The 17,066-nt window shown below is 51.5% G+C and overlaps 2 protein-coding genes across 8 annotated transcripts in view; both read right to left on the bottom strand.

Moving 5' to 3' along the window:
* Camta2 (calmodulin binding transcription activator 2) overlaps positions 1-9,576 on the bottom strand; it is a 16,530-nt gene extending 6,954 nt beyond the window's left edge. For 2 of the 7 annotated variants that reach the window (XM_005399628.2, XM_005399626.2), the window contains exons 1-11: positions 9,471-9,576; positions 8,128-8,223; positions 7,841-7,944; positions 6,528-6,595; positions 6,310-6,445; positions 5,691-5,762; positions 5,294-5,447; positions 4,849-4,983; positions 3,212-4,140; positions 2,273-2,399; positions 882-1,016 (exon numbers count right to left, since the gene is read on the bottom strand). In XM_005399628.2, the coding sequence (XP_005399685.1) occupies positions 882-1,016; positions 2,273-2,399; positions 3,212-4,140; positions 4,849-4,983; positions 5,294-5,447; positions 5,691-5,762; positions 6,310-6,445; positions 6,528-6,595; positions 7,841-7,944; positions 8,128-8,158 (1,891 nt within the window). In that variant the 5' untranslated portion in view covers positions 8,159-8,223; positions 9,471-9,576. Of the gene's footprint in view, positions 1-881; positions 1,017-2,272; positions 2,400-3,211; positions 4,141-4,848; positions 4,984-5,293; positions 5,448-5,690; positions 5,778-6,309; positions 6,446-6,527; positions 6,596-7,840; positions 7,945-8,127; positions 8,224-9,470 lie in introns of all 7 variants that reach the window. The other 5 variants (XM_013522075.1, XM_005399625.2, XM_005399630.2 and 2 more) reach the window with 3 other exon arrangements.
* Positions 9,577-9,986: 410 nt separating this feature from the next.
* Inca1 (inhibitor of CDK, cyclin A1 interacting protein 1) lies at positions 9,987-15,242 on the bottom strand (the record flags this gene model as incomplete). Its single annotated transcript, XM_013522077.1, is given in 6 exon segments — positions 9,987-10,393; positions 10,608-10,773; positions 11,352-11,545; positions 11,795-11,834; positions 12,064-12,177; positions 15,155-15,242. Coding segments are annotated over 6 exon segments (738 nt in total). The 3' UTR covers positions 9,987-10,213.
* Between the last annotated feature and the right edge of the window lie 1,824 nt (positions 15,243-17,066).

Genomic DNA, 17,066 nt, shown 5'->3' on the forward strand with positions numbered 1-17,066 from the left:
GCTGAGGCAGGAGGATTGTTGCGAGTTCAAGACCAGCTTGGGCTACAAAGTGAGCTCAAGGCCAGCCTGAACTGCATAGCAAGACCCTGTCTCAACAAAGACCAAAAAAAAAAAAAAAAAAAGGGAGAGAGAAAGCACCAAGGGCAAGCAGAATGTTTTCAAAGTACCAGGAGAACCAGCCAAAAGATCAAAAGTGGTTCCAGATTTAGACACATCTACACACTCATACAGTGTACATGTGTGCCTCTGTGTATGTAAGAAAGTATACCCAGGTAATAGCAGTGGATATTACTGAGTAATAATACAGAAATTTCCATTCTCTCCTCTGTGCTTTTCTGTAATTTCCCAACTTCCTATAATGAACATATGACTTTATAATCAGAAGGAAGAAATAGAAATTTAAATGTAAGTCTACATATACTTATAAGTGGCAACTATGTACTGCTCTAGATCCTGTCTCAGTCCCTTTTTGTCTAGATCCCATCCTTTGGGATGGAGAAGACAGGGAAAGAACTGGGATAAAGATGGGTCTAAGATTTACAGGGAAGAAGAGATGAAAGCATTTCCTAGTATATTCAGAAATGACCAACCATGAGCCAGGCATGGTGGTGCATGCCTGTAATCCCAGCACTCAGGAGGCTGAGGCAGCAGGATCACCATGAGTTTGGGGCCAACCTGGGCTACACAGTGAGTTCAAGGTCAGCCTGAACTACATAGTGAGACCCTGTCTCAAAAAAACCCAAAACAACAACAACAAAAAACAAAAACCCCAATGGAAAAGTGCTATAGTAGGAGCTAATGGATACCTTCTGCAGGGCCTGGAAACATGTCATGCTCACAGGTTATAGGGCTAACATGATGTCAGAGGGCTCAGTACTCACCATCCAGTGACAACCAGTCAAGCTGGGTACTAGGCAGAGACAGGAACCGGCGGGCTCTATACTCAAAGAGCACAGAAGCTGAAAGGGGTCCTTCCCGCCCTGCCACCTGCAAAGACACCAGCCCCACCTCGTGGGCTGGGGAGAGCGGCATCAGTGAGAAGGGCTCTTTCCCTGGCTCCTCCTCTAGCCGCCTGCGTGACAGCCACTGATGGTCATCCTAGTTCTATCCCCTACTTCCCTGATGTGGGCTGAGAGGCCCCTGGCTTTAGTGAGTGGCTTTGGCACCAACTGGAAGTCCACCTATCCAAGAATATCTGCTGTGAACCAGAGAACTCGTGGATTCTGCATCCTGAACTTAAGGATATTTGTTATTTGGTAACAAGGTTTGGAAGTTGAGGGTCAAAAGACACCTGTACTTATGAATAATTTGATAGTGGTTAAAACCCTAGATCTCCCAGACCAGAGTCCACAGGCCATGAGCTTGCTACTGAGGTGGGGGAAAGGAAAGCTGCCTGTTCAGGAGCTGTGTCCAGGGAGTGTGGTGTCCCACACTGAGACATTTCCCCCAATCCTCAGCCTCTCTGTCTCATCCCCTTTGCTTCCATGTATGGCTGAAAGGCGCTGTTGGGAGCCACTGAGAGATAATACTGTCGTAGACAGCCCAGCTGTCCACTTGTCACTCTGGTGGTCCTTGGAGTTCCACCAGAAGGCTGACTGTTGAGTGCAGGATCAGGGCAAGGGTAGTGGCTACAGGGCAGAGAAGTCAGTTTACTAGACTGATATGGTCTTGTAGAACTTTCTGGAGTGACAGGAAGTTCCTCATTTGCATTATTCAACAGGGAGGCACTAGCATGTGTGACTTTGGAGCACTTGAAATGTAGTTACTATGACTGGGGAGATGAATTAAAAAGTTTAATTTTAATTAAATAAGCACATGCGGTTAGTGGCTTCTGTGTTGAACAGAGTAAGTCTAGAACAATGTCCCAGGACTGGTCAAGGAAGACCAATATTTCTCCCTTCTCACTCTCCCTGGGTGGGACCTGGAGACTGCCTCCGACCAAGCCAAAGAGACTGGACAAGCATTAAAGACCCCTCTGGTCAAAGGCAAGACCTCACCAGCAGGGAGAACAAGGACTCAAGAAAGAAACAGAATTATCTAAGGTCACTGGTTAGCTAATGAGTTGATTTCTTGGACTAGGACCTAGATTTTCTTACACCTACAGCCGGGCTCTTCTGCCTGCTGGGAGAGCTTGGGGCCCAACCTCAAGACTAGATGGGGTCTTTCTGCTCTCAGAACAACCTATTGGTTCCCAGTATTTCCTGGAAGCCTGGATGTTTGGTCTGTCCTGTGATGTGTCGATCTCTTCCCCTACCACATCCAATCCCCATACCTGGACAGTAGCATCGTAAAACACCAGGCTGCACAAGTGACGCCGGCACTGCGATATGATCAAAGACACAGGAGTAATGCTCAGTGGTCTCCGTCCAAGGACCTGTGATGAGCACCTTGACCCCACCCTGCAGACAGAAGTCAGAGAGCCACGTGACTGGAGTTGGGTGTTCACTCATTCATCACTCACTTATTCAGGTCCTTAGAGACTATCTTCTAACACGGCAGGCCCTGTGCCAGAATCTGGAGGTACCGAGGTGGACTGGACCCAGTGAGGTGAGGTCATCCACTCTAACCCTCCTCCCAACCTTCCTGTCAAGTAGTTGCACGTATGGCTGAAAGAAGCTGTTGGCATCTACTGGCATCTTTTGACTGTACGAGAAACGGAACTCAGGGTCTCTTCAAGGCTACCAGACGACTTGTGAGGAGGAAGTTCTGTTCTTGGGTTAATTTACCCACTGCAGTTCCTCCTTTCCCTCTCAGAGGCAGCATGAAGCAGAACTTCTGCACTACTCTGAGAGACAGTCTTTGAGCTTCCCAGAGTCTGCAGTCACATTCCCCATTGTGCATTTTCTAGTCCGAAGGGCCACAGTTCCCTCCCTCTGGAAACAATCACCAAGGGAACGAGGTCCCTGGGGGGCACTGCTACAAGCATGCTGACACATGGGAGGGGGAGGAAGAGAGAAGGGCTAGTGGGTGAGGGGAGAAGAGAAGAGAAGCTATACTGTGCTTGAGGGGGGGATGGGAAGAGAGCCACAAAGCTCTGAAAGGTCTGGAGGTGTAACTCAGTGGATGAGTGCTGAGCATGCATGAGACCCTGAGTTCAAATCCCAGCCCTCCCCACACCCCCATTAAAGCTGAGGGAAACTAAGTCACAGACCATAGTGTCAGGGAATCTGAAAACAAATGGGAGAAGGGGAGAGAGAAGCCCGAGACTCACCTCTGGGTAAGACCACTCTGGGGAGAAGTCTGTGATGGTGCTAAGAGCAGGAGAGAGCTGGGGGGCTGGCGCGGGGATGCTTGGAGCGTCGTCACTGATGAGTTCTCCCATAAGGTCTGGGAATGATGAAAGACTGAAAGGCTCCAGTTCACTGGCCCCGCCAGGTCCACCAAACAAGTTCTCCCCTCTTGCTACCCTGCCCGATGGCGCCAAGGGGGCAGGTGAGGATGGGGATGAAGGAGGGGGTGAAGGTATGGGTGGGGCAGCCCCCTGGCCCTTAAGCTCCTCCCCATCATCATCATCTTGGATGAAAAAGCAGTTTCCTTTTCTCCCAGCTGCTCCTGTCTGGGCAGGGGGACACCGAGCTGACACCTGGGGCTCCAGTGCAGCAGCAGGCTCTAGAGCAGGACAGGGCGTATGGGCAGCCTCTGCCTCAGGGAAGTCTGGGCTCACCCCTTGGCCCCCTCCATATGTCTGGCCCCTTTGGGGGCTGTTGAGAAAACGATCAGGGTCAAAAGCAGGGCTGGGAGGAGCTGGTGGGGCGGAGGGCTCAGAGCCGACAACCACAGCTAAGCTCACAGAAGGCCTGGGGTCAGCCTGGGAAGCCAAGTGCCTGGTGGGTGTCAAGCCACCGGCACGCCGCTCCAGCCCCGTGAGGAGGAGGATGGCAGTGCCTCCCCTCGAGGAACCCCGAGAGGTGGGAGGGCTGGGTCTGACTTCTATGGGTTCTGCAAAGCCTGATGAGGATGAGGAGGAAGAAGAAGATGGGGAGGTGTGTGCCTTGGGGAGCTCTGGGGGAAGTGGGGCTCGAAGTGGAGGAGGCTCTGGGGGGTGGGATATGGGGGTGAGGGTTAAAGCTCGGGGCTCCACTTTGGGAGAGATGATGCGGTGTTTCGTGCTGCTACATTTGTGGGTAAGGCTCCCAGAACCTAGAGTAGAGAGGGGTAGGGAGGAGACATGGTATAAGACACATTCTATTTCTGCCTTCCCTTCCTGGAAGCCCTTAAACAGTATTTCCTGGGACTGCCCTACAGACCAGAAGTGTAATACTGATTACGGCCACTAGGAGGCATCAGAAACGACTCTTCCTTCTGGCTGCTTTCCCCTCAAAATAAACAGGACTGGAAGAACACTGCAGAGGAGGATTCCCAGCTTCGGGGAATAGCTGAGAGCAGTAGATAAAGACAGAAAAAGGACAGAAGAAGAGAAGCAGGCCGGGAGTGGTGGTGCACACCTGTAATCCCCGCACTTGGGGGCCTGAAGAAGTCTGAGACCAGCCTGGGCTACATACTGAGTTCAAGGCCAGCCTGAACTACATAGCAAGATCCTGTCTCAAAAAACCTAAACAATAAAGAACAGAACAAAGGAGGTAACAAAGCTAAGGCTGGGTGTAATTGGTAGCGTGGGTGGGGGCTGGAGGAGGAACTGCTAAAGGTAGCTGGCAGAAAGGAGTGTGGGCTGCCAGGACTGTAGGGTACAAGGAGCTGGGGCCAGTGCTGCCAGATGGGAAGACTCATCTGGCCCATCTTCCTTGACATGCAAAAGACTTGCAAATCAGTATGCAAATCCCATCAAGACAGATACAGTGCAGCTGGGCTAGGTGGAAAAAAAGAGCTCCAGGAGAAGGAGTTGCTTACCAAGACCCCCACTGCAAAGACAGGCGTGGGTTCGGGGTGCGGGCTTGGTTGGATGGGTGTCCAAGATTTGCTGCACCAGCTGTTCCACAGAGAACTCCTCTGTCCCATTCCCACAGCTCCATTTGATGCCGTGAACTAGGGGAGAGTTGGGGAAGTGCTGTGGGACCCCCAAAACACCTCGAGGAGCTCCTCCTAGCACCTACCATGCTGAACAGAGGCCAGCGGCCTCAAGACTGCTGTGACACGCAGTTCACAGCTGTCCTTCATTCCCCTCTGCGTATTCTACCCCTTATACAGCATGCAATGCTAGAACTCCCGCAGGAAAGCATCCTTCCAGCCTGGAGGAAAACTGTCCCCCACAGGCTTCTTGGTACAGAACTGCACCGCCTTTGGGAGGCCTTCTGCCACTCTCCACGGGGAGCTCGATCCCTGCCCTGCTCCTTACACATGGGCTTCAGCTGTCCCAACAGCTCCTCCCGGGACCACTTCAGCCACTCTCGCCGATCGCTGCTGATGGAACAAAAGATGGGGCTGCAGCCCTTTCCGCAGTCCTCCAGGGCCGGGACGTTCAGGTAGTGCACAAGGACGATGTCAGGGTTCTGAGAGCACAAAGGCACACAGAGAGCCATGGGGTCTTGAGATCCCAAGGAGCAGCCTCCTGGCCCTTGCCTTCTTCCTGAGCAGCCCCCCTTCAACTCACCCCCCATTTTCTCATTCCATCTCCAACCCCCTCACCTTTCTTCCCACTTAGAATCTATTTATCCTTCCACTTTGTCCTTTCAATCCACATGTCCCTGAAAGAGCCAGGAAGAATCTGACTCCGGGAGCTCTTCCGTCCTTACCTGGAGCAGCCAGTAGCAGCGCCGATGGAATGTGGGGACGATGGAAGAGTGAACGTAGCAGCCATAGAGACACTGCCAGGAGACAGGCTGGGGTGGGGGGAGGGCTAGTCTGCTCCCCAAGTCTTCCTCTGTTCAGTCCCTTTGCAGGAATCCCAATCTTTCCACCAGTTCATCTTCAACCCGCTTCTCACCCCAACCTCCTCCCCACCCCTTTCAAATTCCAGCAGTCCCAAGTCATGATAAGGGACTGAGAGAAGGGAAGGGTGGGACTGGGGCTGTATAATGAGGGCCACGTTAAAGCTACAGGACTATCTAGAAATTCAAGGGCAGAGCAAGAATGCATCTGAGAAGGAATGATTTGGGAAGAAAAACCTGTTTTTAGAGCATCACTGTTTAGAACCCAGTGAGAAATGCAAGATAGGCAAGGGGACTGGGCATCAGTGTCCTAGGCCTGGAAAGGTGGGTCATGGGAAGCAAAGTGGGCTCAGTGATCAGTCAGCTGATCCAAAGTGAGCAAGACAGAAGAGTGACTGGAAGCGGGGGAGGCAGGGCTGGAGCCCAGCTCTGGGTGGAGGAGGTGGGACGAGGGCAGGTGACTGGATGCCTGATCCTCTCTCACCTCCATGCCCTGGACCTTCAGCTTCATGTGGTCCTCTCGGGTGGTCTTCCCATCTTTTCGCTTCTTCCAGAGGTAGCCATCCTTCCGGTATTTCACCTTCTTGCGGTTGTAGAGGATGATGGAGCCATTCTGAGGCCTAGGAAGGGAAGGGCTGGCCTCGAGTTCTGTGACTAGAACTCAGGACACCTGCTAGTCCCCACCTCTGAGAACTTTCTCACCTTGTCTTTGGGGCACAAGACAGCCACTCATCATGCTTCTCAAAGGTGATCAGGTAGGATGCAATCTCCTGTAGGAAACAAGGCACTCAGATAGGTATCCCCTTCATAAAGTCTCAGACTGGCCTCTTGGTCATCACCTCAACTTCTCACTCTCTGGGCATTGTCGAGTTAGGAGAGGATGCTTCCAGGTATCTGGGTCCAACAAGGGCCCACTGCTTTTGTTTTGTTTTGTTTGAGACATGGTCCTGCTGTGTAGGTCAGGCTGGCCTTGAACTATGTAGCCAAGGGTGGCCTTGAACTCTCAGTGATCCTCCTGCCTCAGCCTCCTAAGTGCTGCGATTATAGGAATGCACCACCACACCTGGCCCCACTTCCCTTTTAAGAATTTCAGGTTCCATCACAGACAAAATCTAATCTGTTCTCTTTCTGTCTCTCCCAACTGGAGCCTATGTCTGAGTCAGTCAATTCATCATCCATTCTTCCTTTCATGTATGACTGTACTCTTTCCAAATCCCACTTGATACTCCTTCTTGAGAAAAGACCCTCAATGGCTTAACCAAGAACTCAAGAATCTTTAGCTTGATTCCAAGGTATCAAACCATCACTCCCACTGTTCATCATATTCCACCCACCATTCCTGCCAGATGGGTCCACTGATTCCTCCCTGAATATGCCTTGAACAGATACTCTCTGCATGTTAGTACCTAAAAGCCTGAAGCGCCATGCATTATGCCCCCGTGTCTGAAAATGCCAGTCATCCTATAGGCTTCCCAGATGGTCCATGAAGTCCTTCTGTCACCCTGGCCCTTCCTAAAGGCTCCATAGTATGTGCAACAATCACATGTGCACACAGACCCATTTACTGATAGTTCTAACGTCAAAGCAATGACTGTCAACCCCCAACTACATAAAAGGCACGAAGTATGCAGGATACTGAAGGCGTATAACGTAAGGACTGTACCCTTCTGGAGCAGCCAGTCTCAGTGGTGGTTAAAAGCAGGGGCTTCAGTGGGTCAGATAAACTCCAAGAGGTAAATCAGTTTTCTTATCAGTTACATGGGTGTAATAATATGAACCAATAAAGGTCCAGTGCTTGGCATAGTGCCCAGCATGTAAGAAATAGGTGATAGCTGTTGTTTTACCCAAGTGGATATGCCAAAAGGTGAGCTCCTACAAGATCCACGTGTTTATACTTTGCCTCTGAGCCCGGAAGAGCCTGCAACAGTGCTCTAAGGAGTGTACATAGAAAAGACTCATCCTCCTCCAGCCCACTAGGCCTTGCTGGGCCCTAACCCCCAGGCTCCCTAGAAAACCTCATTTGTATTCCACCGGAGTCGCTCTGGAGGCAGCAGTGGGCACCGAGGAAGACACTCCAGCAGCTTCTTGGGGAGGAAGATCTTCAGGTGGTGGCTGTTCTCTGGAGGAAGCCAGAAGGGAAGGCTTAGTGTGCTGCTCTGGCAGCCCCGTGAGAGGCAGCCCAGGGAAAAAAGGGGGAAACTGCCGCCAGCACAAGGGAGCAGAGAATCCAAGGATCAAACAGCCACCGTTCACGAGAACATGAAGGCTCTGTCCAAACTGGGAATCTGCTCTGTGAACTCACCAGCAACCTCAGTGGTGTCCTTGGTATTCATGGTGAGGGCTCCAGGGGGTCAAGGTCACCCCCGGCCTGAGGGGCCGGGGGGAGGGGGAGTCCGTGCTGGAAAAAAGAGAATGAGGTCATGGCAGAAGCCCCCACTGTAATCCAGAATGAGGAACATAAGGTGGGGGGAGGGATGCAGAACAGGATCTCGCATCCGGGAAAGGTGAGGGAGGAAGAGGAAGGGGTAGAGTCTGATGTGCCAGGAGAACCAGGGAATGGAGATGACGGAGAACCCAGACATGGCCCAGGTACGAACATGAGAGGGGGCACAGGACGCCACAGAAGGGACTGACCAGGAAAAAAGTGGGTGGGGGAGGGGAGACGGCTGTCACGGCTGGGGCCGCGGAGGCCCTATAGCTTGGGCCCCTGCAGCAGCCGGGGTTTTGGTGGGGTCAGGCGCCAGCGGCTGGGACTCAAGGCATCCACTCCTTGGAGGACGGTTTGACAAGAAAGTTTGGATGCTGGGGCAGGGCAGGAAGTCCAGGTCAGGGTGGAGAGTGAGGCCTCGGAAGACACACCCTGAGTTCCTTCTCTATTTGATTTTTCCAAAGGGAAGGGCAGATCTGATAACTGACCTCCCCTATTCTCTGTCCTCCAGGTTGGACAGGGCCTGGTAGAAACTGGGCTAAACACAGCTGCTCACGCTTCTCTCCGTGGGGAGCGTGCTCACCACCCACCAGCACCTATCTCCCCAAGTCCCTCTGCCTCCCCTGGCCAGCAGGCCTACCCCGGCCCCAGCCTCGCAGGGGGAGCAGATGGGAGCGGGAGGAGCCGCTCAGCGCGGGCTCCACCAGGTGTCAGGGATGAAGAGGGGAGGAGGCCCGGTCCTGCTCGCCGGGCTGGGGTAAGGACTCCGCCCCAGCGTGCAGGTGCGCAGCCCGGGCTAGGCAGCCTGCCAGGGTGCAGAACCGAGTGGGATCTGGGCTGGGGGCCCGGGGGCGGCGCGGGACTCGGACGCCAGGCGCTGGGGCGGCCCCCCGTGACAGGGCGGGGGTCCAGGGAGAAGCGCCGAGGTGGGAGGGTCCCTCCTGCACACGGGGATGTTCTGGGGAGGCCTCAAGCAGAGTCCCCTCCGGCGTGGGCGCCGGGCGCGGGGGTCTCGGGGCCAGTTCCCGGCACGCGCAGCCCTCGGTGGGGCCCTGCGCCGAGCGGCGCCCCCTGGCGCGGGGGAGGAGGACGGAAGCGGGGAGGGGGAAGCGGGAGAAGGGACGGGGTCCTGGGCGCCGCGCTCCACGGCCGGACCGCGCGGAGCTGCGCCCCCTGGCGCGGGGGCGGAGAGGCGGGCGAGCGGCCCTGGCGCTTACCTCCCGGGGTCCCGCGGGTGACGGCGGCAGCGGCCATTCTACCCCACACCGACCCCCCCCAGCGCCGGCTGACAGCGGCGTCCGACGTCACTGCGCACGGGGCGGGGCCTCCCAGTTAAGGGGATGGGGGTCGGGAGGCAGCCGGGGCCCGCGCACGTGGGGCTGGGGCAGGCCCCGCGCGGAGGAACTCGCTCCCGGGCCCCGGGGCCAGGCCGCGGGACAGCACGCTTGGAAGCCCCTAAGGGGACGGTGCTGCTGGGAGCCCGGCGCGGAGGCGGAAGCGCCGCCGACCCCAGTGACTCCAGGTCTGGGAGGATGGAGGGGGGCGACAGCTCCGGCTTGGAACCCAGAGGCAGCGAGCTACTCGACGCGTCTCCCCTCTGCCGTGGCTCCTTGAATTGGGGGACCGAGTCTGACTTCTCTGCAGCTGGGTCCCCCATGAAGTGACAGGAGTCCTTGCCCCTTCCTGATGAGCCGCTGCATCACCGATTCCAAGAAAGAAAGACAACTCCAGGCTCTACTTGCTTGCTCTTTAATAACAAAACACAGAAAAGAACAAGGCCAGAAGCGGGCCTATGGAAAAGCGGGCTTGGGAGTTCCTGTGAGAGGGGCGACAGGGACGGGAGCCAAGGGCGCTGAGTGCCTGGTGTGGGGAGTGGGAACAGCAGTTCCAGGCAAAGGAACAGGAACCTCTTTGATGCTAACAGTGGGATGGTTCTGGTGCTGGAACAGGTTTGGGGCCCTTAAAACAGCGCGGGTGTCTTGGGATGGTCTTTTCCTAACTCCTCAGACTCCAACTCCATGGGCTGGGGACTGTAAACAGGGTTCCTCCTGGCTGTGACAGTGCTGTAGACCAGAGAGCTCAGCTGCCTGGAGGTGCAAGCCCCCTCCTGGCCGAGGGGACTCCAGGGAGACCACAGCAACTGTATTTGAGGAAAAAAATAAATAAAAAGTGAAGGGATGGAAAAATACAGCTCTCTCCAGATGTCCTAATTCAGGCACCCTTTCCCCTAAGTTGCTGGCTCTCACCTACTTTTTATGCAGCTATGCAACCTGGCTTTTGGCTGCTGCTGTCTCCCTGTGCAAGACGAGGGATCTCCATCACCACCACCCTACAAAAGTGCTCTCCAGCCATACCTGGGCCCTACCACGAGTGATGAAATGGCCCTCTTCCTGTGGATCGGTTACTTCCTCCTTTTCCAGATCAGGGTATTCACTTGTCTTGAGGAATCCACAGGCCTCTTCGTGAACCTCCAGTGGCTCAGCTGCAGCCTCAGAGGTGCCCCACTGGGCCTTCTTTAGTCTGTGGAGACTTTAGGCTTAGGAGAAAGGTGCCTCGAGGCCCAGGCTTTCTGTCTCTTTATTCCTCATCTTTCTGTTTTCAGGTATTTCCTGCTGGGCCCCTAGGATGTTGCCATGTGATGTTCACTTTACCAGTCCCAATTTTCTGTTCCCCCCAGACTGAAGTACTTTCAGTCTAGGGACCCAGAGGTGACCCCTAGCTCCCCTAGTTCTATGGTACACTTTCCTGTGTTACTGACCCAGTTCCAACTCCTTGCTCATGTGGCTCATTTCCCACCTGTTGTTTCTTTTTTGTTTTTGTTTTATTTTGTTTTTGTTTTTTGTTTTTCTTCCGGTACCAGGAATCCAACTCATGACCTTGCGCTTGCCAGGCAGGCGCTCTGCCCCTGAACTAAATCCCCAGCTCCTCCCACCTGTTGTTCTTACCACATTGTAGAAATCCTGTTTCATTTGTACCAAGCCTATGCTTCCTTTCCAAATAATCTCCAATTCTCTCAAAATTGTCAGTCCTTTGCTTAGCTCAAGCCATCCTGTCCCAACCCTCCTGGGCTCCCAAAGCCCAGATAGACCCCTCCTTACTCATTGATGGTTCTCTGGCGCCTCCTGAGGTCCTCCAGGTGATAAGCAACAGCCCTCACCCGGGCTGGGATGCCCCCAGGTCCTTGCTGCATTCCTTCGGATCTAGGCTTCCTTCTCTTTCTTCGGCAAAGCATCTCAGGGGGTGGGAGCCCCTCAGGAGGATAAAGGCTAGGCTGGGAGTAACCAGTAGCTCTCTGCGCCAGAAAATGAGGAAAAGGAGCTAGAAGGTCTATCAGGGAAGCGTGGGTTGAACTTAGGAGCCAGGAATCTTGGGGAGCCCAGATATGAAATGGAAAACATGGTGCCCGAGACACAGGAAGGAGGGCCTGGTCAGTGCACTGGTTGAGAAACACCAGAAAGAAGGGATAAAAAGGACAGCAGGGACACGGAGGTACTAGGTACAATTTTAGCACAAAAGTGTTGAAAGGTATAGTGTGTCATACCAGCATGGGTGGGATGTAGCGTTCCTCCATCCAGATAGGGCTGTGAAACACAAAAAAGGGGCCAACGTCAGAGAATAACCCATACATACTGTTTCTCTGATGACCTCACCCGACAATGTGTCCGGTGTTAGGAGCTATGGCGTCCATCAGCTAGTGGGAAATTATCATCTGATTAGGGCTTGCTTCCATAAGGACTTACGGTAGGTAAAAGCTGTATACCCTCATCACCCTAATTCTAGTTAGTCTCCATTTTCTCTTTTTCTACTCACCTGGACTTTTGGGTAAGATTCTCCCAGAATATATCTCCATAATCCTTAGGTGTCGGTCTGAGGCTGTGAGAAGGCAGGCTAGCAGGTGGACATCGACTGACCACTCTAGAACACCTGAGGTGAGGACAAGGTAGGCTTTCGTCTGGCTGTTCTATTATAGCATCTACTCACCTTTGGGATTCAGGGGCCCATCCTTCTGTAGGGCCATACGGCTGCTTAGGTTCCCTCAAGACATGACCTCTCTGTCCACTTTAGCCAAGACAAATGGTGAGCTGAGATTGGAGCTGGGGTCAAGGTGGAGATGGGCTATTGTTGGAGTCTGAGATCCCAAAAATCTCAAATTTCTAGGCTCAGACATATTTTATTTATTTTGGGAACAGGGTCTCTCTCACTGTATAGTTCAGGCTGGCCTTGAACTCACTATGTAGCCCAGGCCGGCTTCAAACTCACCATGACCCTTCTGCCTCAGCCTCCCCAGTGCTAGGACTACAAGTATGCACCACCACACCTAACAGTCTTAAACTTCTATACCTCATAGCCAGTGAACATAATATTTAACAAGCAGGATTGTTAAAAGGGAAGGCCCTGGTTATTCAGGCAATTTGAGGGTTCCTTTAGGTCAATGCAAAGAGCCAGGAGAGACAACCTTTGTCTCTTCTATCTCAAGGGTTAATATATTTACAGATGATGTGTACAGAGCTATTTGAGAACAGTGCTTACCATTTCCAAAGCTCCCACAGTGAATGACTGCCCTCCTGATCTCTAAGAAGCAGAGTGTCCTGGGACTTAGGCTAGGGGCTCTTTATGCTCTCTATCTCTCTCCTTAGTTGATCTGATTCAGTATCATAATTTTTAACACTGCTGTTTTAGTTTTCTTGTTGCTGAGACAAAATACCTGACACCTGAAATTAAAGGAAGAGGTTTATTTTGGTTCACAGTTTGTAGAGGTTTATTTTGGCTTATAGTTTGTAGAGGTTTCTTTTCATAGTTGGCTGGCTCCCAGGCAGGGTGGCATGGCAGAAGGGCATCACAGAACAGAAACAGTTGATGGTGGGCAGAAGGCAGCAAAGTAGCAAGCAGCAAGTGACAAGCAGCAATTATAGCAGCCCTCCTTCTGTGCCTTATACTCTATTCAGGTTACCTGCCCTTAGGGCAGCTACCACTCACACCCAGGGGCAGGGTACCCTTAATCCTAGCATTGCACTATGAATTAACCCTAGCATCATATCCTTAATCCTGGCATCACACACTCCAGATCCAGCCATCTCTGTAAAGTCCCACCTGTGACTGCATGAAGCTTTTGGGGGCATCTAGATATAAGCCATAACAATTGTCAACACACTGATGACTCCCAAATCTGTTCTTCCAGTCTGTCCTGGTTCCTCCCAGAGATCCACTCAACACCCACCCCGAACCTTCCCCATCTTGCTGAAAGACACCCCAAATGCCCAGCCACTAGGCCCAGAAGCCCCAAAGGCCTGGTTTGCCTCCCTTTTCCTTGATTCCCAATCCAATCCATCACAGGTCCTGTAAATTCTACATCTGAAATATACTTGAGTTTGACCACGCCTTATTCACCACTTCATTCCCATCACTGCATTCTAGGTCATCTCCTTCCTAGACTATTGGAAATGGCCTCTCCTCCTCCTCTTCCTGCTCCCCTTTTCATCTACCTGCAATCTATTCTTCATAGAGCAGTGACAGTAATCTTTTCAAAAATAGGATTATGTGAAGAAATACAAGGTTTGAGAGATACTTCAACATAATTGGGGAAGTAGGGGGCTTGATGAGTGTAGACATGAAAAGATTATCCATATAATGGTAATTACTGAAAATGAAATGAACACATTCAGGTTTTTGTTTGTTTGTTTGTTTTGAGACAGGGTCTTGCTATGTACACCAGACTGGCCTCAAACTCATGGCAATCCTGCCTCAGCCTCCCAAATGCTGGGATTACAGGTGTGTACCACTATGCCCAGTGCACATCGTCCTTGATACTATTTACTTCTATATTTGTTGGAAGTTTTCCATCATAAAATACAACTTGAAGGAAAAAAGTCTGTCACTCCTTTACTTACTTCCACTGATTTTCACTGTCTTTAGAGTAAAATCCAAACTACTACATTTAGCTACTTTTTGAATTGCTCTTGAACATCACCACCAAAGAGTTTTATGTTGTTATGCACTGAATAATGTCTTTATTTAGTACAGAAAATATAAATTTGGTTTCTTGTGATCATGATCTAGACAGTGATTCTTACCACACAAGAAGTTTGGTCTGCAAGTCCCCCCAAAATTGGAAATCTGATCTATTTTGTATAGAAATGAAAATGGAATGTGGAGTTGACATGGTAGAAATGAAAATAATTGGATGTTAGAAATCTGAATGTACTCATCTAAAAACAGGTGGATTTCATCGTACTAGGTCGTCACTGCGATATGATGTCTAAAATTAAAGTCACTAACATAGGCTATGTGTGGTGGTGCTTGCCTATAATCCTAGCACTCAGGAGGCTAAGGCAGGAGGATCACTTTGAGTTTGAGGCCATCTTGGGATACATACTGAGCTCAAGGCCAATCTGAACTACATAGCAAGACCCTGTGTAAAACATAAAAGCCAATAATACATATAAAAATAGAATAAAATCTAAACTCTCCTCTATAAGCTATTAAGCCTCTATGTAATCTGGCCTCTATGTAATTTTCTGAGTTTACTCTCAATTTTCCTCTTGACTACTAAATTTCAGCTACATTGGCCTGCTTCCTGTTCCTAGAACATACTAAATTATTTCTTCCATTAGACTAGCTCCTTCTAACTTTTCAGATTACAGTTCAAATTCACCTTCCAGAATAGTTTTCCACAATCGCTCTATTTAACATTGTATCCCCCTAAACCCACTATTTTCCCTTATACTTACTTTTATTTTTTCATAGTACTCATCACTAATTGAAATTATATTTATTTATACATTGTTTTCTCTCTGAATATAAGCCGTATAAGAGCAGAACCCTTATCTAATTGCTGAATTTCCAGTGCCTAACACAGGGCATAGGCATGCAATCTTCCCTCCACCCAGTAGGAAGTACTCACTTGGCAAAGGGGATGAGGTTGTCTTCATCTTCCTGTACTTGCATGACTGGACTGGGCTGGGTACCTGGACTGGGTGTTCTTCTTGGTGCTAGGGGGATAATGGAAAATGAATCATTCACTTAAGTAATGACTGTAGGGATGAGACCAGCAACAGATGTAGAGACTTGAAAGATTACATGTATATCCTGAAAAAAAAAAGGTTTGAAAGGTATCTCTAGGGCTGAGGGTATAGCTCAGTGGTAAAGTGCTTGGTTAGAATGTGCAAAGCCCATGGGTTTATTCCCCCATACTACAAAAAAAAAGTATTTTTAGTATTGGACTAGTTTTTAGAAAGGGTCTCATGTAGTTCAGGCTGGCCTTGAGGGGTTTCTTGTTTTTTTTTTTTTTTTGGAGGCGATACCAGGAATTGAACTTAGAACCTTGTGCTTGCCAGGCAGGTGCTTGTGCCGCTGAGCTATATTCCTAGCCCGTGGCCTTGAATTTAAGGTGATCCTCCTGCCTCAGCCTCCCCAGGGCTGGAATTATAGGAGTATGCCACCATCCCCAGCTAGTGTTGTACTATTAACTGAATATAAATGTCTAATATGGCCAAGATGGTAACCACTGGAAAAGTGGGTGTAGTAAAACGTAACTGAGAAAGCCAATTTTCTGAGGATAAATACATACAGTAAGTGAAATTTACAGATCTCAGTTAAGGGATTTAAGGACATGGGATGGTGAAATGAAGAAGAATGATAGGTGGAGACTAGGCAGGGCAGAGACATTTGGAGGTAATTGGCCCAGAACTGGAATAGTTAGAGGTGGCAGAATTGAAGGTTGGCAAATTAATCAAGTATAAGTAGTAAAAGTAGAGTAGACAGAGTGGTCAACTGGTGACAAGGAAAGAGAGGGTGGCTAAGGATGTCTCTAATATTGTGAGCAGAGCCAGATGTGGTGGCAAATGCAGGAGGCTGATGCAAGAGGACTGGAAGTTTGAGGCCAGCCTGAACCATGAAGTGAGACCCTGTTTTTTTTTTTTGAGACAGGGTCTTACTATATGCATTCAGGCTGTCCTGGACTCACTATGTAGCCCAGGCTGGCCTCAAGCTTGTGGCCATCCTTCTGCCTGAGCCTCCCAAGTGCTGGGATTACAGGGATGTGCCACCACGCTCAGCGCTCTGCGGGCAGATCCTGTTTAAAAAAAAAAAAGCAGACAGGTATCTCGGGCAGCCAAAGATGACTGGAGAGCTAGTTAGGGTGGGTAGAAAAAGGAATTAAGAATACCAGTTGAAAGCTGGTTGGCTGGGCGTGTGGCTTAGTGGTGTAACACTTGTCTAGCATGAGAGAGGCCCTGGTTCAATCCCCAGCACGGTAAAACAAACAAACAAAGCAGAAAACAAAGAGAATACTGGAAAAGTTAGGACAGCGCTTGCAGACAGCACAAAAGACAAGACGTGTTAACTGGAAACTGTTAAAGGTCAACGAGTATTTATCCAAGGGTCTCTAGATGTGGGCTGGGCAGAGTTACACGAGGAAAACGGAGAGCGGAACGCGCAGGGCTGAGGTGGGCGACGGGGCCACGTGGGGTCTACAGGGCGGGCTGGATGCAGACGGCGGACCAGGGCCGGCGGAACTGGGGCAGCCGGGAGCGGGGCATCCAGACCTCGGCCGGCCGGGCCTCGGCACCGTGGGGCGTAAACCCAGGGGCAGGGCAGCGCCGAAGGGCGCCCCACAGGACCCGCTTTGGGTAACCCGGGGGTGCCAAGGCCTCGGAGGGCCCGAGGGGCGGGCTGGGCTGAGGAGCGGGGGAGCCCCGCGGGGTCGGGGGGGGGACCAGCCCGGCGGGGGCGGCCCGGGCGCACGATCCTCGGCAGGTGGGCTGGAGGGCAGCCAGGCCAGGGCCGGCGGCGGCGGCTACGAGGAGTTCTGCGCG

The sequence above is a fragment of the Chinchilla lanigera genome, unplaced genomic scaffold (genome assembly GCF_000276665.1).
Source record: "Chinchilla lanigera isolate Chin_1 unplaced genomic scaffold, ChiLan1.0 scaffold00066, whole genome shotgun sequence".
Classification (NCBI taxonomy): domain Eukaryota; kingdom Metazoa; phylum Chordata; class Mammalia; order Rodentia; family Chinchillidae; genus Chinchilla; species Chinchilla lanigera.